Source organism: Equus przewalskii, chromosome 10, assembly GCF_037783145.1.
Source record: "Equus przewalskii isolate Varuska chromosome 10, EquPr2, whole genome shotgun sequence".
NCBI classification, from domain to species: Eukaryota; Metazoa; Chordata; class Mammalia; order Perissodactyla; family Equidae; genus Equus; species Equus przewalskii.
In genome coordinates, this window is record NC_091840.1 from 48121453 (window position 1) to 48144648 (window position 23196).

A 23196-nucleotide genomic window follows, 5' to 3' on the forward strand; every position below is an offset into this window, starting at 1 on the left:
ATTACTGGCCTGAGTCCTGTGTTAATCTTGTCATTACCTTTATTCATGAATCTATCACCTGTGTATTTATCCCTCACAATGTATTAATTTTGAAAACTGAGAAGCAGGCACAAACCTGACTAAACAAGGAAAGGGCAGCGCTGCTGGTATTGGATGAAGATTCCCAGGGGACAGTAGGCTGAATGGAGTCTGCCTCATAATCTGACCCGCACTTCCCGTTGTTAGGCACGAAGTGACTTCCCAGGAAGTCAGTGGGCAGGGTCACGAGTGGTCCTTGCAAACGTAAGGCTTACCACATTTGAGGCATCTGGAAGTGAACCAGGTACAGCAGACTTTGGAAGAAACCTGCTCAGTGGGACAGTGGGCTGCCCCGTGAAATAGAGCCTGTTCCACTTTATTGCTGAGTAGCAGTCCAGTGAATGAGTATCCCACAGCCTATTTATCCATTCTCTTTGGATTAACATTTGGGTTGTTCCCATTTTTAGTTAGTATGCAAGTTCCTTTCTAGTTGTTCCACACCCTAGCTAACATTTGGTATTGTCTGTGTTTTTAATTTTAGCCATTCTGGTGAGAGTGTGGCGGTATCTCATTGTAGTTAGAATTTGCGTTTCCTTGAAGTCTAATGATGATGAGCACCTTTTCTAGTGCTTATTGTGAAGTGTCTGTCTTTTGACCATTTTTTTATTGTTTTTCTTTTTTAAATTACTTTTAAGAGGTTTTTTTTTATATTTTCTGGATTTGAGCCCTTGTCAGATGTATGAGCAGCAAATATTTCCTTCCAGTACTGTGGCTTGTCTGTTTATCTTCTTAATGGTGTCTTTTGATGACTAGAAGTTTTAAATTTTGATTAAGACTAGTTTATCAATTTTTTATTTTACAGTTTTTTTTTGTAAACTCTCTGAAAAAACTTTGCCAATGTCTCAAAGATATTCTTCCATGTCTTCTTCTAAATACTTTATGGTCTTAGCTTTTATTTTTATGTCTGTGATCCATTTTGAATTAGTTTCTCTATGTAAGATGAGATACTGCTCAAGGTTCGTTGTTTTCCTTTTGGATATCTGGCTATTCTAGCACCATCTGGTGAAAGGATTATTGAGCTTGAGCTTTACTCTAGGGTCATCTCGGTCCTGTTTGCTAAGGACCCTCAGAGTGGTCTTCAGGTCTTTCCTTTGGGTAGGTCACAGTGTCCCGAGAAGCGTCTTCTGGTCTCCCTCCTGCAAGTTAAGCCTCTGGGTGCCAGTGTCCTAGGAGCTGCGTCGGGGGAGGCTGTGAGTCTTACCGCTTGGCCTTCAGCATGCGTACGCAGTCCCCTCTTTTCAGTAGGGTGAGACCTACAGCCTTAACTGTGACTGGCATCCCCTAATCAAGAGACCCCTCCAGGGAACGAGTGACCGGACTTCTCTCCGAGTCCGAGAGAGGCAGTTGTCCAATTGTGCGAAGTAGGGAAGGGATCCAGGGATCTAACTTCTCGAACATCATTTGACTCCTGTCTTCCATATTCACACCACCCCCTCAGCTCACGCCCAGGCCTAACCGTACCTGGTACTACCAGTCCTGGGCCTGTTGAAGTCAGCGGTGCACATTGCTGGGTTCTCGGTTCTTCCCGTTGCTGGCCTGGAATTCAGTTTTCTCAATCAGCTAAGTTAGTTATCACTTTCATCCTTCTGTTATCCAGCACCATTTTTTCCCCTTGTTTTTGTGAGTTTATGCTTAACTCTATTTACTTTGGGGTTTGGGAAGGGAACAAAATTAGTTTCATTTGTTCATTCTTCCATCCTCTTTAGTTGTTTAAAGGCTGCCATTATTCTTTTCAAATGTGCTCAGAGCCTAACATACTTCTTCAGGTATTATCTAAACCCATATCCTCAAAGTGGGGTCCAGACCAGCGGTATTGCATCACCCGGGAGCCTGTTGGAAAAGCAGAATCTCAGGCTTCACTCAGATTAAGCGAATCAGAATCTGCATTTTAACAAGATCCCCAGGGGACTTGTATGGCTATTAAAAATAGAGAAACATTGCGATTTTTATAATCATTTGATTCCTCTTCACCTGGAGTGGTAAATAAATATGCACAGTAGGATATTTTCTTGCTTTTGATTTTAATTTTCAATTTTATTTCTAAATAGTGATTCTGCCACCCAGTTAGCAGACAAGGTAGAGAAGGCAGTTCTGGAGCGTTTGAAGCCTCTCCTGGTCAAGGCCCAGGTAATCTACTTCATCTCATTTGCTTGCCTTTTGGAAGTTCTAGAATAAAAAGAGTTGCTCCAGAGGTCACACTGACCCTTGGCAGGGCTGAGTGTCTGTTTGGCAGCTGGAGGCTGCAGCGCTGGCCTGTACTGTGTCGCATAGTCTGGGCACAGTGCTGTAGGTGCCACTTTGGGCCTTGCAGGCCACCGCACACTCCTGATGTGTCTTCCGTTGTGGGTAAGGGGTGAAGACGGGAAGAGAGCGAAAGTCCCACTTTTGAGAAAGGTGAGATTTTAGTTTGGGGAATGAGTTCAGATTGCAGTTTCCTTTCTTAATCAAATAGTTGTGTTGGTGATGTTAGTGTTCAGTTAACTGCTTCTATGCTAGTCCTGTGCTCTTTTACCTGCGTGGTTTGCAATGATTGGCTTTATTTTTCCAAAGGAGAGTAATGTTAGGACAGCTTCTGTGCACAAACCAGTCCTTTCTTGAAGAGGAAGTTGCATTCAGCATCACCAACAGGTTGTGCCATCCTCCTGTAAGCAGGAAGCTGAATGCTGCGGTCAGACCCTGTAGATCCACCTTGAAATAGAAACAGTCTTGTTCTATGAATAGATAAGGCCACAGGAGGATATTAGAATCTTAAGTGGAACAAGTGATGTTCTGGGTCCCTGAATGGACCACTGAATTTCTGTATCTTCAGTTTAAGAAATCTTAAATTATCATTAGAGTCCACGGAAATCTCCGGAATGTAGAACTGAAGAGGGCTCTTAGAGACCAAATTGTGCAACCTCATTTACCAATGAGAAAACTGTGGAACAGAGAAGTTGGATAATTTCCTAAAAACACACAGCTACCCTGACAATGTTTACAAAGTGAGGAAGGAAAGGGGGCCGAAAGCCAAGATAAACTCATGGCATTTATTTTCATGAGGACAAAGTGCTTTGAATTGCTGCAAAAAGCCTAATGTAGCTGAAGCTGATGGCGGTTCGACACAGAAGCTATTCTGGTAACAGAATTCATTTGTACTAATGTGGGTTGTAAATTTTTATAATTCATGGATGTCCTGTCTCTTTTAATAGAGAGTCAATTCTTCTCTGGAAGCAGATACTCACTTGAAGGATCAGCCATCAGTAGACGCAGCGACGGCCCAGCCTGCAGAGGAGGTGTGTGTGGTGTGGTGTCGGCATTCTGGGCTGACACTGGTACTATTGTGGGGTAATGTCTTCGGTTGTAAGGAGAATGACAGGCAGATTACTTTGCAAACACTAGATCATCCTATTCGAGAAGGTGGACGTTATTTTTCACATTTGGTGTGTTAATTCTTGCAGAGTATATTTAGCATTGTGATTTAGATCAGCCTCGCACACAGCTCACAGAAATCTCTAGAGCCACAGGTTTTTGTCAGTAGCTCTTCTCCTCTCCTCCTGATGACAGAATGTGGGTGCACTGCGTGACCCTGAATATTGATGGCTTGCAGCAGAAGAATAGCCACCCTCATTTCCTTTCATTCAACCGAGTTTTGCTCATTATTGGCTTAATTTCCTTTATACTTAGGGCCTAATATTTATTGTTAGGCAAACATGTTTTGGCGGCCTAGTAATGACCAGTGTCTAGCCTAGCAGAGAGAAAAGGTGGCCCAGGAGAAAATAATAACATCTGAGAAAAATGAAAACATATTTGGTAGTTGTCACCACTGTGTCCTTCCTCTGGAGGGCCTGTGTTTAATATTTGTGGGACTGTCCCCACCCTGCCTGGACCTGGGTCTGTGGAGTGGAAGGAAGTTAGTGCTTTACGTGCCCAGAACAATAAAGGGCGGAGCAAGCGTGAAGGTTTCAGAGGTAGAAGGGAGTGAAATAAAGCTCCACGAGCCCTAGAGCCTTTGGAACAGGAGAAAAGGAAATTTCGAGAATGTATCCCTATTCTAATTATTAAGTGATATTTTAGCTGCAGCATATTTTCATAATCTTCGTGGTTACAATTTTATTGTATGAGTATTTTGTGACAGAATTGTGAGGAGGCTTCTAAGACTAGAAGCTGAAAGCCTACATTTAGCTCTTACAGATCAAGTGTGCTATGGTTCAGTGTTTTGTGCAGCATAGCCACCAAATGACACTTTTTTCCTGGCAAAATAATGAGACTAATATCTAACCAAGGGAGGCAACTCCATATGGCATTTTAATATGAAAGAAAAATGAAGTGATTATAAATGCTGTCACTTAAGTAGACATGTTTGAATATTACTAGGAATGATCAGCCAGCCTCGTGTATAAGAATTATTCTGTAGGCATTAAATGGTCTTTAATACAATTTATTGAAAAGAAAAGTAGCTCTAACCACTATTTAGTATTCTGGTATTCTGGGCTGCTGTTAAATGTCAGCATCATTGCAAAGAGTTTCCCAGGCAGCACGGTCAAGAGTGAATGTTTATAAATAACTGAATAAAAACAAACAAACAAAAACACTCATTGAAGTTGGCATGATGAAGTAAAAAGAATTATTTTTCTGTGATAACTTATAAAAAAGCTATGGGACCTTGAACACAGATTCTCAGAATTCTCATCTCTGAAATGGAGAAGGCGCATTGCACTTTACAAGTAAAATACAGCTCTCAGTAGATTTGCGTACAGACGAGTGATCTCTGATACCAGGGAGAAGCTCTTGGAAGGGTATAACATAGTTGTCTGTTGGGGCTGCTGTTGTCATTAACTGAACTTGCACATGAAATATATTTTTCTCAAATGTATTATTTTTAAATTTAAAAGTTATGCACATGGCTAAAAATTCGAAGAGTTTAGAAAAAGTATAATATAAAAAGTTAAACCTTCCCATAAATGGATACCATATGCTGTTCTGTACCCAGCTTCTTCCTTTATATTTTAGTGATCTTTACATATCAACACATGGGGACCTGCCTTATCTTTTTTAATGGCACATAGTATTCTTGATGTTCCATTCTTTATAGATGAAAAATATTACACATACAGGTACACACACACACACCTTCATTAACTGAACTTGTGGTGTTATTGGTTTAGTTGTTGCTAGGTTTTTTGTAATTTTATTGATTATTCAACTAATTTTTATTTCTTTAACTTTGATTAAGGTTGAGTGTTTCTTTGTATCTTTATTGGCCATTAATATATTTTCTTTTGTGAACTGTTAAAAGGTTTTCAAAATTGCTGTGGCAGTAACTATTCATTGAGTGTCTTATTTCATGCCAGCCACTCTGCTCAGTGTCCCAACATGCAGGCACTCGTGTAAGCCTTACAACTTTGAAGAATGAGATAATTATTTCTGTGTTAGATGAGAGGGCTGAGCCCAGAGAGGTGGAGTGAACTTGCCCACGGTTGCAGGCATACCAGTGGGCAGAACCAGGGTTTAGGCCCAGAAATGTCTCATTCCAGAGCCTGATATGATCCTTTCCCTAGCAGACATTCTTTGCAAAAGCCTCTATTACAGCAGATTATAGACATATATTAGAATCAAAAGAAATATGATGCATGTAAAGATGCTTTGCAAACTGAAAAGTGCTTTGTGAATGTAAAGAATAGAAGGTCAAAAAGCCTGGTAAAACTCTCCTGGGTTATTGCTAGAAAGTTTCAAGCAAAGACAGAGTTGTGAGCTTTGTGCTCCCATGAACAGATGTTTTACAGAAGCGTTGAACCAAAAGAGAACAGATACATCCTCCGGAGTAGGTGACATTGAAGGTAGTGGCCTGGGAGATACTTGCTTTAGTAACTGGCAAAACAGATAATAATGATAATTTACAGGGACAGTAATGGTATTGCTTGGTTAATGCTACCGTTTAAATGACTGTGATGGAAATTGTACTGATGTTACTGCTTTTGATATTTACGGGCTTAGGAGAGGTTTGATTTTGCGTAGAAACTGTGCTGGTTGGATCACTGTGTGGTTGGTTTATTATGATCAGCATTAATCTTTGAGTTCTTCTGTTTCCTTTGGATTGCTTTTCCATCCCCCTCCCTTGTTTTGTAGGCTGCAGCTGTTGATTCTGAACCCAGTAGCAATCATCTGCTGGGTCATTTTTTGGAAGATAGCGCTCATGAGCTCTGGGCTATGACTCACTCTAAGATCTTGGAGTCTGAAGCCTCAGACACCTTGGGGGACAGCAAGGACGGCCCATGTCTGGAGACCATGATGCTCCGAATGGAGGAAATGGAAGTAAGCTCTGGGGCTGCTTTTCTGTTTGGTCACTGGGTGCTGGCCTCTGCTGAGCGCTGCTCCTCCTCATGCTTCTGTAGCCTGGTGCTTCAGTCACATAGTCCTGGTTCTAAATGCCAGCTTGACTGCCAACCACGTCTGTGTCCTCGGTAAAGTCACTTACCCTCTCTAATAACTCGGATGTTTTTAAGGGTAAAATGAGGTATGAAGTATCATTACATTACCTGATGCATAGCTCAGGAAGGTGACCGTCATTATTATCCCCCGATAGCACTGATAGGAGATTCGACAAACCCTGGGACCAGAGCCCGGGTCCACAAATGGGACCCTTGACCGCTTCATCCCTCAGCCTGTAAATGCTATTCACTTACCTCTGCTACCCTGTAGCGTGTGATCCTGACATATCACAGATAATTTTACCCTCTTTAATTCCCATGATGCTACTTTAGAATGCTTTTCTCAACGCATTGTAGGTCTCAGACATTACCCAGTCCAACCCCTGGATTGTTCAGAGCAGGAAATTGAGACACAGTCAGGGAGGAAGGGATGTAGCCAAGGTCCCCAAAAAGTTCCCTCCAGAGCTGGGGTGCGAATCCTGTCTCCCGGCTCCTGAGTCAGCATTTTCTTTTTAACTGCACCATGGTTAAATCTCATTTTGGTGATGTACTCAGCAAATTAAGTAGAAAGTAGAAACATTAGAGGGAAGACAATTTTTTGTGGCTTTTTGAAAATTTAAAGATGCAGTTTATGCTAGTCTTGTAACTGATTTTCTCTTCTCGGGGGAAACTGTCTAGACCTGAAGTGTCCAAAATGGTAGCTCTAGCCGCACGTAGGTATTTAAACGTCGGCTAATTAAGATTAAACACGCTACTCACAGTTCAAGTGGCCACTATACTGGACATGGCAAATAGAGAACATTTCCATCATCACAGCAAGTTCCAGTGGGCAGTGCTGGTCTAGATGAGATTTATTGGGTTAATTGCTTCATTTTATTTTAGACCTCACCTCATGAACCAACCGCTTCCTGGCCTGGCAGACACCCGTTTCTGGCAGTGTGTCTGTGTCAAGTGTGTCTGCCGAACTGTTACATCCTTACTAGTTCTGGTTTGTGACGAAACCAATTTTCTCATAAATTCAACTTTTTTTTTTTAAAGAAATACCAGGAGACAGTTCGCCAAAGATATAATAAAATTGTGTATTCTGATCCTCATCTTTGGATGCAGAAAGAAAAAAATGGTGAGTGTTCCCACACTTTTTTCCCCAACATTCTGAAAATTTTCAGACGTACGGAAAAGTTGAAAAAAATCATACAGTGGACCCCCATATACCCACCTTCTAGATTCTATAATTAACATGTTGCTCTATTTGCATTATTAAATATCTGTTTATCCTGTATTCATCCATTAATTTTTCTTATTTTGGATGCATTTCAGAGTAACTTGCATCTGTCAGTACATGTCATCCTAAATATTTTAACATGTGTATCATCAACTAGAGTTTAACATTTATTTATGGATGTTTTTCATTTTGAGATAAAATTTACATATAATAAAATGCACAAGTCTTAACTGTGTCGTTTGATGGGTTTTGACAAATGGATACACCTTTGTTCTCCACACCCCTAGCAAGATGTAGACTGTGTCAGCACCTCAGAAAGTTCCCTCGTGCTCCTTCCAGTCAGATCCCCACTGCCCAGGCTGCCACTGTGCTTTTTTCCTGTAGATTCATTCTGCTTGTTCTAGAATTTCATGTAAACACGATGATACCTGCGTGTACTCTTTTGTCTAAGGCTTCTTTCGTTCGGCATGAGGTTTTATAGATTTATCTGTGTTATTTCCTGTTGCCACTGTAACAAATTTAAGTGTGTAACAAGTTAAAGCACACATTAAGTGGTTTAAAACACAGATTTATTTTCTTACAGTGCTGGAGGTCGGAAATCTGACGTGAGCCTTAAAGGACTAAACTCGAGGTGTTGGCAGGGCTGCTTCCTTCTGGAGAGTCCATGGGAGGAGTGGTTCCGTTCCTCCAGCTTCTGAGGCCGCCAGCCCCTCTGGCTTGTGGCCGTTAGCAGACCCTGCTTTCCTTACTGCGGCGCCTTCCTTTCTGCAGGCAGTTCCTCCTCTGCCTGCCTGCGAGCGGCACACTGATTACGTTCAGGGCCTGCTCTGGTCACCCGGTTCCCTCTCCCATCCAGAGACCCTTAACTGGGCAAGTCCCTCTTGCCAGAGATGGGAACATCTTGGGGGGCCATCATTCAGCCTGCAACGCTTGTATCAGAACTGCATCCCTTTTTATTGCTGAGTAGTATTCCAGGGTATGCATGTACCACATGGAGTTTGTCTGCTTGCTTGTGGATCTGCATTTGATTGTTCCTAGTTTGGGGCTGTTAGAAATAAATCGGCTATGAATATATTCGTGTCTTTGTGTGAACATAAGTTTTTATTTCCCTTGGATAAATACCTGAATAGACTTGCCAGGTCATGGGATAGGTGTATGTTTAACTTTATAAAAAACTGCCAAACTTTTCCCCAAAGTGGCTGTACCACTTTACATTCCCGTCTCCATTGAGCTCCTTGCTTGATATCCTTGCCAACATTTGATGTTGTCAGTCTTTTTAATTGTAACCATTCTGGTGGGTGCATAGTGATAGCTCATTGTGGTTTTAATTTCTTTTGATAAATAATACTGTTTAGAACATTTTCAAGTGATTATTAACCATTTGTATATCTTCTTTTGTGAAATGTCCAGATCTTTTGTACATTTTTTTTAAAGTGGGTTTTTTTATTTTTGAGTTGTAGAAATTCTTTCTGCATTCTGGGTACAAGTTCTTTGTCAAATATATATTGGTTTCTTTTTTTTTTCTTGCTGAGGAAGATTTGCCCTGTGCTAACATCTGTTGCCAGTCTTTCTCTGTTTTGTATGTGAGCCACTGTCCCAGCATGGGCACTGGTAGACGAGTGGTGTAAGTCTGCCCTGGTGAACGAACCCAGGCTGGCGAAGCAGAGCGCACAGAACTTAACCGCTAGGCAACCGGGCTGGCCCTGGTTTTTTTTAAAACAACAGCTTTACTGAGAGAGAGTTCATGCACATACCATAAAATTCACCCTTTTAAAGTGTACAGTCACTAGTTTTCAGTATAGTGGCAGAGTTGTGCAGGCGTCACTGCTGCCTGATTCCAGCCCGTTTTCACCCTGAGAAGAGCCCTGCGGCCCTTGGCAGCCGCTCTCGCCCGCCCTCCTCTCACCCCAGCGGCCGCTAATCTCTTCAGAGAAGTGTTTGCGAATGCTGTCCCCATCTGACGCTCACCTGTGTATCTTCCCAAGTGTGTTTTGTTATGAGCAGACATTTTTAATTTTGATAAAGTCTAACATGAATTTTTTCTTACACGGTTTTTATTTTCTTTGATCTAAGAAACCTGTGCCTACTCCCAAGCTGAGGAGAGTCTCTTGTTCTCTTCTAGAAGCTGTTCGGTTTTAGCTTTTTTGTGTAAGTCTGTGATCCATCTTGAGTAAGAGTTTGCCTATGGTTTGAGGTAGAGGTTGAGGTTCGTTTTTCTCCCCATAATAGTTATCCATTTGTTGAAAAGACTCTCGCTTTTCTCCTCCACTCTTAAAAATTCACACATACTCATTTTGGCTGCAGTTGCTAGGCTGCTATCACAATCTTGGCTGGGATGCGTCACCCAAATTCTGTTTGACTCATGCTTATCACTTACTGCCTTACTCAGTGAAAGGAGGAGAGTAAAACGTGGTTAAACATTACCTCTGAAGGAATCTAAGTGCCATGAGTTTTCAGGGATGTAAAGGAAATTGTGGGTACAGAAGGTTTACAGTAGCAGCCTCCATCACAGATAATTTTTCAAAAATATGAGTTGGGGGTGTTCTCTTAGAAAGAGTATTCTCCCTGTCAAATTTTGACAGTAGGATGGGCCATCGAAACACAATGCTAATCTGTTCCTTTTGTGTTTTATGTAGTTTTCAAGCGCTCTGTCCTTTGCTCACATTCTGTCTTCCCTCCAGCTCTGCTCCAGCTTCCATTTCCATGCTCACATGACAATCCAAGCATTCTTCACGACCCTGCTCGCGTGACCCTACTCGCGCAGTGCTTTCCCCGGTATTCCTATACTGGAGTTTCCTCCCTCCCTGCCTGTGAACTCTCATGGACTTCTGGCATGTCCTGCCATGTGGTAGAGCAGTTTGTGTGTGGGGGGTCTTACCTCAGCCAACAAAGCCACAGACTCTTTGAGGCCAGAGACTTTGTCATATTCAGTTGTGTCCCCTGCTGCTCCTAGCACAAGTCTGGCCCAGGGAGCACCCTTCTAATCATTGCCTAGTGAATCCGTGGGCATTTTAGCGTCTTTTTATATGGAAGCAGAAGAAAGGGAAATTTTGAAGGGCAATTCATTCCATTGATGGTTTGACCATGGGCCACAAAGTTGGGTGGCATCATGCAGAAGACAGCCTTACAGAGGACTCTGCGTTCTCTTTTTTCAAGGACAGTTTAAATTATCAGTCACTATCTATGACTGCATAGAGTCTAGGCGTACATTGAAATGGAGCTCTTTAGAACGCTAACAACTGAAATAAATTTTTGGACACTTTAATTCCAGAATCATGAAATTATAGTAAGAACCTTGTGTCTCTAGTTGTTCTGATTGTGTGTTCAATTGCATCATAAAATCAAATTTAAAGTGATTTTTGAATTGTGCGGTGTCTGATCTGTGTCTCTATATCCCCTCTTTCTGAACGATTGAAAACTGATTGTACTCTTAGTAATATTTTTGCAGACTGACTTATGCAATATTTCTGTCTGGCAGTAGGAAATCCTAAGCATATAAACGTGAGTCAGAGAAAGTTGTTTGACTTGTGGATACTCCTTACCTAAGAGAAGGACAGATTTTCTTCCTACCCTTGAAATACACTTAGAATTATAAATAATCTTAAACTCAAAGGAGCTGTCAAGGTTGCAAGGCATGGTTAATAAGTTAATGTTTTGACTGTCATCATGTAGATTTTTCCAGCAATGCCAAATTAAATCAGCTAATTATATGTTCAGGTGTGTGTGATTTTTCCTTCTCCAGTAATCAAGCCATTTAAAGGTTAAAAAACAAACCCGCTGCCTAAGACTCGTTGAATGGGTGGCTGGGTCCTAACAGAACCTGCATAGCCTGGGGTTTTGCACAGACCTCTCTCCTAGGGTCTTCTCAGAGCTAGCAGAGGCTTCACAAGCAGTTTGTTATTTCTTAAAACTGATTCCTCTTGATTGTTTCTTTGTAATTTTTAAATTCACCTTTTCACTTAAAAGAAGAACAATTTTTCCGTCGCACAGCTAGCTTAGCTAAGCCCGTTCTGCTTGAGAGATGTGCATGTGACTCCCTCATGGGTGTGGGCCGCAGGACGGCTCTGATAGGTCTGTCAACTTCTCTTTAAATGTAGTCACTTTGTTTCTTCTTTTCTAGACCAAAAAATCCCAGCAGTAACTGAAAGGCCTCTTTCTCCTCATCCGATCAGGATCACAAAGACAGCAGCTCGCAAAGACCCAGAAGTGAACATCGTGTTGGAAAGGCCCTGGAATGCCAAGTAAGTGGAAACGAGACTGTCTGATTTCATTGTCGTTGCTTGCCTTTGATGATGTTAAATTTCGAATTTCTTCAATTCCCGCAAGACAGAGAAATTCTTACTTTGAGCAGGTTCTTGCCAAACTCCAAGATGGCACAGTAAAATAGCATGTTTACAGGATGGGCGTGGAATACGCTGGATCTTACTAAAGGAACTTTCAGTGACGTTTCACTGGTCTTAACTGTGGACAGCATCACATTGGCATGTGTGGTTGTTCTGTTAACACTGCAGTCTTCGCTTTAAGAATTCTCTTGTCTATGAGACAGGAAGTCCTGCCGTGTGGAGGGTTAGTCCAGTGACAGGGGGAGCAGTGAGTGACGATAGATGCTGAGTTTTGTTCAGTGTGAGAGAGAGAAATGAAGGTAAACCTTTGGTCATCAGACCGTCAGGGTGAGTGAACACTTTACCCTTGCATATAGAGGATGTTGAATGCTTTCATTTTTGTTTGCTCTCAGTTCCCTGGATGAAAGTGTGGGAACAGAGGAGAAGTCAGAGAAGAGAGAGGCTCCCCTGCTCTCCCTGTCAGAAGGTGCTCAACAGAAAGAGGGTCGAGCTGCCCTCTTGGTCCCACCCAGTATGCGGCACAGCATTGGTGACTACTGCAGCCGCTTTGAGCGGTACCTCCGGATGATATCTCATGAGGCCGTGGGCTCCTTCAACCCATGGCTGCTTGCTGAAAGGTCAGTAAGATGCTCTGTGCCTCTGTTTAGGAACCAGGTGCCAAAAGTCAACCGACAGAAGGGCTGGAGGAAGTCCTGGCCAAGGTCTCCTGCTCTGCTTTTGGGCCCTGGAGTTCCAGCAGTTGCTTGGGCTATTGGCTGGGCTTTCTCTGCTGACTGCCTTTTGTCAGATAGAGGGGACCGCCAAACAGCACGGGTGATGTTTCGTGAGACAAATCAGCTTGCTTTTCCTGGACATCACCTTCTGCAGACCCTCAGGTTTCAGCTTCCTCTGTCCTTCCTCTATCCTGGTAAATCAGTTATGATTCTTCCACATGCCTTTTTTTTTAATATTGGTTTTTGGTTTCTTTCTTTCTTTTTTTTTGGTGAGGAAAATTAGCCTACATCTGTTGCCAATCTTCCTTTCTTTCTCCCCAAAGCCTCCCATATGTAGTTGTATATGCTAGTTGTGGGTTCTTCTAGTTCTTCTATGTGGGACGCCGCCTCAGCATGGCTTGATGAGCGGTGCTAAAAGTCAGCACCCAGGACCCAAGCTGGCAAACCCCAGCCACCGAAGTGGAGTGTGCGAACTTAACCACTTGGCCACAGGGTCAGCCCCCCAACATGCTTTTTATCTTCTGGAAATTTTGGATATTTCTCATCTACTTTGTCTTTCTTTTTCTCCTTGTAGGTTTTTGTGTTCGTTTATCTGTTTTTTTTTTTATTTTAATGGAGTTTTGGGTGGGTTCAGAGATAATCATTTATGTTCAAACCCTCAGGTTTAACTTGAAGTCCTGAGACGTCTCTTTAATGTATAGCACCTTCCAAAGCATATGAGACCCTTTGTTCTGATTGAGGTGCACATTTATTTTCTGGGGGAAGAGAATAAACTTGACTGGCTTCCATGTGTTAACTCACAGTCCTGTAGCATCCTCACTTATTTCCCATAACCTGTCTGGATTGGTTAGGCAGACTGGCATTTTGGGAAATTCCAAAACAAGCCAAGGAAGATAGACTGGTCCTTGATTAAATGATACGTTTTGTTCATAGTTGTTTTGTAGACGTAAGGAAAAGCTCTCTCAGCCTATAAGGAAAAATAGGTTAAAAGGTAAAAGATAGAGCTATGAGAACATACCCAGATTTTTACACATGTTCTCCTCTTCTGCTATCCTTTGACCCCCAAATGACAGTGCATCTGAATATGCTAGCTCTGTTTTTCTTCCTTATTTGAGTGTTCCCTAGATGAGAACTGTGTTGATAAGATTTTGAAGAAGTATCCAAAGACAGCTGACTTCATCTCTAGCTTCTTGGATGAGGGAGAAGTTAGCTGAGTTTTTCCTTTTCTTTGAATGTCTCCATTCCTCCTTACACTGAAGAAAAGCACTATTCCAGTGATCAAAGGGAGCAGCTGATATAAACTGGATATAAATAAGAGAGTGATTGTGAAAAGAAAGGCTTAAGGCGATAATGCTTTTGATGAAAGCAAACTCTTAAGGATTCCTGGTTTGAAAAGCAGATCAGGAGACTTCGAGCTGAAAAGGGCAAACCAAATATAGGTGTTTATCTTTCCTCCCTGTATGCCTATCCCACTGCGTGTCACTGAATGAATAAATAAGAAACATCGGTGACAGCAAACAAGGAATAGTAATAAATAACATTTTAGGGCCATAAAGCAGTTAAACAAATGGCAAACGGCCTAGCAGACCAGCGAGAGCCGAGTGCCTGATGAGGGTGAAGCCAGGAGCCACAGCCGTTTGTTCAGGAGTGAGAAGCACCAGGTGCTCGTGACGGCAAGGGTGCAGGTGAGTCAGAGACAGGAGGCTTAGCTGAAATTCTCACTCTCGAATAGAGCAGAGAGCTGAGATGCCCAGACATGAGGAAAACCACGAAGGATACATAGCCTCTCCTCACAGAAGGAACGCTGAGCAAGCAGGGACAAGGCAGGCAGCAAAACATCAAAATCGAACAAACTCGCATGAGTATTCTCAGGGAAATAAGGGCAGCTGTTGCACCAGAGAACAAGAACAGGATACTATAAAAAAGAAATTTTCAAAAGTAAAACAAAAGTTTTTAGAAATTAAAAATATGGTCAAAATAAATTCACTAGAAAGAGTCAAAGCAAAAAGTCAAATCTCTCAGGAAGTAGAATGAAAAAAGACAGGGAGATGGATAATAGAGAAGAAAAGATTTTAAAAATTAGAGGATTATTCTAGAAGATGCAGCGTCTTGGTCAGCTCAGGCCGCCCTAACAAACACCACAGGCTGATGGCTTAAACAACCGACACTTATCTCTCGTGGTCCTGGAGGCTGGCAAGGCCAAGATCAAGGCACTGGCACATCTGTGTTTGGTGAAGGCCTGCTTCCTGGTTTGCAGACAGCTGTCGTCTTGTGTCCTCATGTGGCAGAGAGAGATCATCTCTTGTGTCTCTTTTGTAAGGGCACTAATCCCGTTCATGAGGGCTCTACTCTCAGGAACTAACCACCTCCCAAAGGCCCCGCCTCCTGGTACCATCACATTGGGGACCAGATGTCAACAGACAAATTTGGGTGGAAGAGGACCTAATTTTCAGTCCATAGCATCCAACATCTGAATAATAGGAGTTCCAGAGTGTGAGAACAGGGAAAAAGAAGGAATGGGAGATTATCTGAGAAATGCTGTAAGGAAATTTTCCAGAAGGCTGTTAGTCTCTAGATTGAAACAGAGTTCATCAGTTGTCCACTGTGAGTTAGTGAGTGAATAAATAAATAGAGCAGAACACACCATGGCACATCATTATGAAAAGGAAATTTGAGCATACCATGTAAGGAGAAGATGACAAAAGGTTCCAGAGAGTTTAAACTGGATACATTCAAAATACTCAGAAATGAGTATGGTGTATTGTTTTCAATAGCAACACTGCTAAAAGATATTGGAGCATACTTCCAAAATCTAGAATTCTGCACTCACTCAAATTATCAATTAAATATAGGAGTAGAATAAAGACATTTTTAGGTATGCAAATTGTCCAAAAATTTAATTCCCTGTTTCTCAGTAAGCTACTGGAGGGTGTATGTATGCCACCAATACCAGGTATTCATCGAAAAAGAGGAAGACAGGATTTAGGAAACTTAGACTCCAACATGGAACGTCCAGAAAAATGGCAAAAGCTGTTTCCAAGAGAAGAATTTTTCAGTGAGCATAAACGGCATCTAGTCCAGGTTGGAGTAGGAGGGCGGAGGGCTCCAGGAGGAGTGGGTCCCAGAGGGGGAAGGCAGGGTGGGGAAGGTTAAAAAGAAGAAGGAGCAAACGGACTCCTTACCCAGTGTGTCTGAATGCATTGGGAGCACCTTTGTAATTCTCTGATAGTTTGGGGGTGAATTAGTGGTAGGAATATGGAAAGCAGAGCAAATATAAAACAAGGTAATCACTTCTGCTTCTAGTAGTGATGAGCCTGGTAATTGGGACCACTTCTCCCACTGAGGATAACTGTTAACAGAAAACCCAGGTTGTAAATAAAACACATATGCTTGAAGGCATCAGGAAGTTAACTAGGTAATGACGAATAGCTAGGCCAGGATCCTGGAGGTGACGGAGGCCTAGGGAGGTTAGCCCATCGTCTGTCGCTGGATTGTCAGTTCTGGAGGGAGATGAGTGGCACTTTTTGACAGTCTTTTCAGATCAGAGGACAGAGGTGGGAATCCAGGGCTTGCCGAGGTCGGGGAGTTGTCCTGGTGAACTTCCCTCACTTTTGATTGGGACCCTGCAGGGTGGCACTCTCAAAGGAGAAGTCACCTGGCTGCCAGGAGGTCCTCTCAGGGACCACACTCAGCTCCACATTATTTCAGTTCCTGAGATCAGATTAAGGTGACTCTAGGTCATTGCCCCCAGGACGCCAGGCAGAAGCAAACATAAATGTTCTCTGGAGGAATATCACATCATCTTAGGACTTAAACTATTTCTACAGTTTTCAAATACAGTGGCTGATATATGGTGAAAAATAACCAGGCAACAGAGAGCTGTGACCATAACAAGAACAGGCCCACAGCAGCTCCAAATATTAGAGCTCTCAGACACAGACATTAAAATAACCATGCCTTCTGTGGTCATGGAGATGAAAGACACAACGGAAAATGTTGGCAGAGAACTAGAAACTAAACAAAACGCAAGTGGGCATTCTAGAACTGAAAAATACAATTTCTGAAATGAGGGATTCACTGGATGGGCTTAATAGCAAGTTAGATACATCAAAAGAAAGAATTAGAGACTTGGGATATAGGAGAGAAGAAAATATCCAGAAAGACGCATGAAGACACAAAAAAGATGAAAACAAAGAAAAGGGGATGAACAACATTGGGGATAAAGTGACAAGATCTATCGTATATGTGGCTCGAGTCTCAGAGGGAGAGGAGAGAGAGGATGGGTCAGACATGACATCCACAGAGAGAATGGCTAGTAACTTCCCCCGAAGTAACAAATGACATCAAGCCAGAGATTCAAGAAGCTGTAAAAACCCCAAGCAAGAAAAACAAAAAGAAACCTATGACATAGTCATGTCATAATATTGCTAAAAAATCAAGAACAAAGGGAAAATCTTAAAATCAGCCAGAGGAAGGAAAAAAAGAGAAACAAAAATGGAAGCTGGAGGTCTTGGCCTGTGTTTTAAAGTTCTGAAAGGAAAGAACTGCCAATGTGGACTCTAAGCCCAGTGAAATGTGTTTGGAGGAGGAAGGTAAGAGGCTCCAAACAAGCAGAGCTGAGAACACTGATCACCAGTAGAACTTCCCTATAGGAAAGAGGGAACGGGTGTTTGTCAGGCAGAGCAAAAGTGGCCACAGATGAAAGGTCAAAAATATAGGAGGGCATGAATTTAAAAAAAGGTGAGTAGGTAAATGAGTATTGACTATATAAAACAATAAACTGATGTCTTATGGTGTGTGTGGGGAAGTGTGTACCTTTAAAACACAATACAATAGCGTGTAAAGAAGAGGATAAGTGGAGTTAGTGTTCTAAGTTTCTTGCATTATCTGGGAAAATGGTAAGAATATCAATTCCTGTTGGACTTTAGGTCAAGGATGCTTATTGTATCTAGGATGGTCACTAAAAGAAGAGTAGAAGAGTGTATGACATCCAAGTTAATAGAGCGGAAAGAATGTAATGAAAAATCTAAAAGAAAGAAGAAACAAATAGACAAATAGAAAATACTTGATATTTTAGTAGTAGAAACGCAAATATGTCAGAATTACATTAAATGAAAAAGGACTCTACAGGCCAATTAAAGGCAAAAGATTGTCAGATTAGCAAAAACAAAACCAAACCAGCTGGGCTGGGAGTGGAGTAGAAGGGACAGGAGAGGGAGAAAGAACCGTGTCTCCAGTCAGCGACAGTCACACTAAAGGGAGCAGGGGCGATGAGAAGTCTCCAAGTGCCGCTTGAGCTCGCCTGCTCCCCGCCCCAAGAGAAGACATGCCCCCCTGCTGTCGGGAGTCAGGCAGCCGTCAAAGGTGGGTCTGGGCTGGGGCTGGGTAGCGGCTGGTTAGTTTCCAGTTTCAGTCCTCTCAGGGTGAGGTCTGTCCTGTGTCTGTTCCAGGCCACTCCCTCTACAGGTTTTGGGATCTAATTACTGCCATCTCAGCATCTAGGAGAGCAAGGCCTCACACCTTGTTTTTCTTCTTCAAGAGTGTTTTGGCTGTTCATGGCCTTTTGAGTTTCCGTTGAAATCTCAGAATTGGCTGAAGTGCCCCGGCTGAGTGAAGAATGCTCCCCTGTTTGGCTGTGTGTGCTCTGAGCTGTGTTGTTTGTCTTCCAGCTTTTCGGAAGAGCTGGTAGATGAAGCTCTGGGGGCCGTGGCTGCTGAACTTCAGGACATGTGTGAAGACTATGCAGAAGCCGTGTTCACCTCCGAATTCTTAGAGGCTGCTGCATAGAGGCTCTCCGAGACGAGGCCCCTCCTGTCACACTGGAGAAGGGACGGCACCACTTTCATTTGAGCCCACGGGAAATCTATCCTCAGCTGTCTGTCCAGGCCCAGGAGGTGCTGCCCACGGACAGGAAGGAAATGCCAGTGATGTCATCCTCACTTTGCATTTTCTCATTGTCATAGCGATGGTTCTGGTAGTTTATGATGGAATGTGTTATATTTATCAGTGCCTAGGAAACGTGAATAGATTATGATAATATAATATTTTCTGAATGTATGATTTTCCTACTGAAATATTATGTTCATTCCACTGGCTCAGTTTGGTGATGAGAATGTTTTAAAAGGTAATAAATCAGTATATTTGACATAGGAATTCCAGTTGCTATTGAACCTGTAGGTGGCATCAGTTACCCTCTGGTCCTGTCACCTCGCTCATGTTTCTACCTTCTGCAGTTTCCTATCAGGACAGCTGTCCCTCCTGGTTACAGATTTGTGTAGGGCACAGAGTTGGGTTCTGCTGCCAAACCCTTCCTCTGTTGCAGCTTATTAAAGATAGGAACCCACCAGTTTTCAGTGCACAGCAATAAACACATTTCCCTAATGCTCGATTCCTAGGTGGTTTATCACATTTTTAGTTCCTCAGAGTCTTTTATTGCTGTGAGTTGACATATTCTGATATACAAAACTTTCTCTGAATTCTGAGGAAGTTTGAGGACACCAGGAGAGGACCAGCCTCTCTAGTGCCTGCTTGAAGGTCCAGAGCTCATTTGCATCTCTGAGGAGGTCAGAAGGTTCTGCGTTTCCTACCACAGACGAACCTTGTGTGGAGGAGGGAGTGGATCTGGATGGTGTGAGACTGGGTCTCCCCAGAGAAAGGAAGAAAGTTAAGAACCATAATAGCTTGGTCCTCAAATGACTTATAAGGCATATTTTATCAAGAGAAAAGCCTGTGTTTTCAGAAACTCTGAATTGGGAAAAAGAGAACGAGTGTGCGTAAAAATAAGGCCACTGCCTGGAAGAAGTTTCCATCAGTTTTGGCCTGAGGCTTGGTGAAGGAAGTGTGAAGAACCGAGTGGCGGGAGACGCACCCCATGGAATAATGTGAATCTTCTTATAACACGACAGTGTTGTCCTCGGGGATTTTTCTCTGAAGTATAAGTATTTCAGGTGATAATTTAAGCTGCTTGATCACACTTATTTGTGCAAAATTGGTTTTTATTTAATGTTAATGTTTTCCTGCTTAATTTTATATAACCTCGGAATTAAAGACTTGAAGGGAAATTAAAGGTCTTTAATTTGAGGAATTGCGTGTGTACACTTGAATTGATAGGAGCGTCTGTCGTTGATAGCTTAAAGTAATTTGTGTGGCAGTTTTTACTGTGCTGATTTTTAAAATAAATTCAGTATTTTAAAGTATGTACAGGTCTGTTTGAAATAATTTTCACCTCCATTTTTTTCCCACAGGCAGAGTGAAATGTGGTTTATAGACTGAAATGTGATTTACCACGGAGAGTACTTTGATTAGTGCATCATTTGCCACCTGTTCCCCCAGAAAGACAGAGATGATAGTGCAGCTGACGTTCACTGGACATATAGCGTGGGTCAGGCCTGCTCTCAGTGCTTCCCATCTGTTCATTTATTCAGTGCTTGTATCATCTGTATGAGGTGGATACCATTATGATTCCCATTTTATAGGTGTATAAAATGAGGCACAGAACGGGGAGGTAATTTGATCCAAACAGCCCGTATTCAGCAATGCCATGGTCATGGGTTCACTTATTCCTGTAAGGATAATTGTCACAATTTCTCGAGTTTACTCAAGTGCATTCTCCTGCTGCTTCTTGTTCCTGCTCTGCGCGTCCTAGGTGCTGTCCGGAGCTGTCCCTCTCCTCAGCACTTCCTGTCCCCCAAAGGGTCAAGTCTGGGCTCCTTTGCTTAGTTTCAGGGTCTTTCCAGTCTCTCCTGCTCCTCCCCACAGACGGGGCCTCCTGTCTCTGACTCACATGGGTGAGGTTGCACCTGCCTCAGTGCCCCAGGTCTGCTTTATGGCCCTGGCCCTCATGAACCTCTGTGGCCAGAGCATTTTCCAAAGATGCAAAAATAAACCGCAGGAATTAAGAACTTTCACTTGAAAGTGGAAGTTGAATCCTTAAAACATGAATTTTCCTGTTTGTAGTCTTGCAACCATCCCACACCTCTAGGATGTCTGTTCATGAACAAAGGCTGATTGTGTTCAGGTCCTTCTCTAATCTCCTTAAGTTTTCTCATGACCTCGTCTCATATTATTTTCAGAAACAGAAACACATGGGTGTAGTATTTCTGTGTCACATAGGCTGTCCCAGTTTGCAGAGATGCTGCACTTTGTAAGCGCTCCCACTGGGCTCTGTCTGGCTTTGCAGCCCCCGCCATAGGGGTCTTTACCTGTTGACGTACTTGCCTGTAGTCGGCTTAGCTCCTTAAGGGCAAGGCCTCTGCCTGGCGTGTAAGTGGTGCTCAGTAAATTCTTTGGAAGGCACGCTTTTTCTTGGGGTCGGTTTTGTACAAGGGGGTCTATCACATCTCTGTCCACAACAATCTGTGTTAACCTTTTGTGACCTGATAGAGGCAGGATGCCGCCTAGGAGGAGCTGCGGATACCCTTTCCGAGACACTGATGCACTCGGACTGTTAACGGGCCTGCCTCCTAAATGCGTGCGCCTCGCAGCCTCGTGCTTCTCCGGGCCCTCCGAGTGCCTTGGTCAGCGCACTGCAGAGTGGGCGTGTGGGCTGGCAGGGCTGCGGTGGCCCTGGACTTGAGAAGAAGGCAGAGAAAAGTGTATGGGGGGCCGCAGAAAGGACTCTGTCTCCGTGCTGTGGTCCCTTCTCCCTCTGCCTGTTGGTGCTGGGGACCGGAGGAGAGACGGTGACGAGAGTCTTTCTACCTCCCGGCCCTTCCTCAGCTAACAGGTCCCGCTTCCCTGAAGGTAGGGGAGAGTGGTCGGGGGGAGCTGGCGGGTGGAGGAATGAACTGCTGCACTCTGCGCCCGTGGGCCTGGGAGGCAGGAGGAAGGTCTGAGGGAAGCCCCCAGGGCCGACAGGAAAGGAAGGGGCTGGCCAGGTGGTGTAGTGGTTAGGTTCACGCCTCTGCTTTGGTGGCCCAGGGTTTACAGGTTTGGATCCTGGGCATGGACCTAGCATCGCTTGTCAAGCCATGCTGTGGCAGCGTCCCACATAAAGTAGAGGAAGATTGGCACAGGCGTTAGTTCAGCGACGATCTTCCCCAAGCAAAAAAAAGAGGGGAAGACTGGCAACAGATGTTGGCTCAGGGCTAATCTTCCTCACAGAGAAAAAAAAGAAAGTTTCCAGTTTTCTCTGTGGCAAGTGTAGGTTTCCTTAACTTGTGTGTCTCCAAGAAGAACTCTCTGTTTTTGCAGCTTGTGAGAGCGATGAGAATGCCCTGCAGAATGTGAACCAGGGGTGTCTGCGTCACCATGTAGCCATCGTCACCACAAAGTGCCCTTAGGAAGGGCCAGCTGGTGAGAGCTCGTGATTCTTCGGGCTCTTGAAAAGCGACAGAGAGGCAGTGACACGTCCATGTTTCTTCCTGAATATTGGCCTTCTCCCTTCAGCCGTCTGTTGGTTCAAGAGCAGAGATCTCGGATCTGTTTCTTCACTGGCGTTTTTCTCAGTCGGTTGAGCCCAATAACATGGGCTGGGTTGGAAGGACTTCACCAGACATCCTGAGTGCTTCTCATCAGTCCCCGGTGAGGGCCCCAGAAATTCCCGCACTGGGGCCGGGGCCAGCTGTTGGGCCCCAGTGAACTAGTCAGCTGATCCGTCAGGTCCCGTCCGTTCGTCAGGGTGACAGGGCCATCGTCTCAGCCTGGAGTGCGTGGCTCCGAGAGCCAGACTGTGGATTGGTCCTGCACTCAGGCCTCCCCCTCCCACCGTAGCTCCAATACTTGGTCCCTTGCCTGCCAGCCTGCCCAGGACCCTGTTCCTGTAACCCTGGGCCCTGCTCTACTCTGACCAGCCTTTGCAGGGTCTGATGTGTGGCTTCTGACCCTCAGTCTGGGGTGGGGAACCCCGAGACTACACCTGCCCTTCTGGATGGACCCCCTGTATCTGCTGTTCTTCCTAGAATCCCCGTAGCTATTTCCATGTTCCATCTTCCCAGTAACTTTCATCACTTTTTCTTGAACCAAACCTGCTGCCTCTCACCATTTTTTCTGGCTGACTTTCCGTCCCGCCAACTGGACGTTTTCCTGTGGCCTGCAGCTGAGTCTGCCTCCTCAGCGCCCCAGCGGGTATGTCCAGAGGAGAGGCTCCGCCATCTCCTGCTGCCATGGAGTAAGTACGACGCACCTTCCACCCGTCTCTGAGCCCTGGCTCTCCACGGGGTCTGCATAGAGGCTGCTCCCGTCCCATTCCTCTCTGGATCCAGGAGGAGCCATTCGTCTCTCCTTGCTTCCAATGTCTCCTCCTGACCACTGCTGTACCCTGGTGGCAAGGGGGCTCTTCCTCTCGCAAGTCCAAGCCACGTGCACATGCATCCCCTTTCTCCGGGGTGGTGTCCTTCACTCCCCTAGACACCCCTGGGTCTTAGAGTCTTCTCTCTCTCTCTACCCATTCCAGTGCCTTAAAATCCTTTGTAGAGAACCTGAAGAAGCCTTCC

At 44.0% G+C, this 23196-nt stretch overlaps 1 protein-coding gene across 20 annotated transcripts in view; it reads left to right on the top strand.

The window, feature by feature from the left end:
- The window catches only part of KIAA0753 (KIAA0753 ortholog), a 57889-nt gene extending 35162 nt beyond the window's left edge, over nt 1–22727 (top strand). For 12 of the 20 annotated variants that reach the window (XM_070560978.1, XM_070560973.1, XM_008519368.2 and 9 more), the window contains 7 exons: nt 2127–2205; nt 3267–3350; nt 6184–6369; nt 7524–7605; nt 11828–11948; nt 12443–12667; nt 18433–19959. In XM_070560978.1, the coding sequence (XP_070417079.1) occupies nt 2127–2205; nt 3267–3350; nt 6184–6369; nt 7524–7605; nt 11828–11948; nt 12443–12667; nt 18433–18550 (895 nt within the window). In that variant the 3' untranslated portion in view covers nt 18551–19959. Of the gene's footprint in view, nt 1–2126; nt 2206–3266; nt 3351–6183; nt 6370–7523; nt 7606–8290; nt 8782–11827; nt 11949–12442; nt 12668–18432; nt 19960–21955 lie in introns of those variants that run through there. The other 8 variants (XM_070560979.1, XM_070560976.1, XM_070560971.1 and 5 more) reach the window with 3 other exon arrangements.
- Nucleotides 22728–23196: the final 469 nt, after the last annotated feature.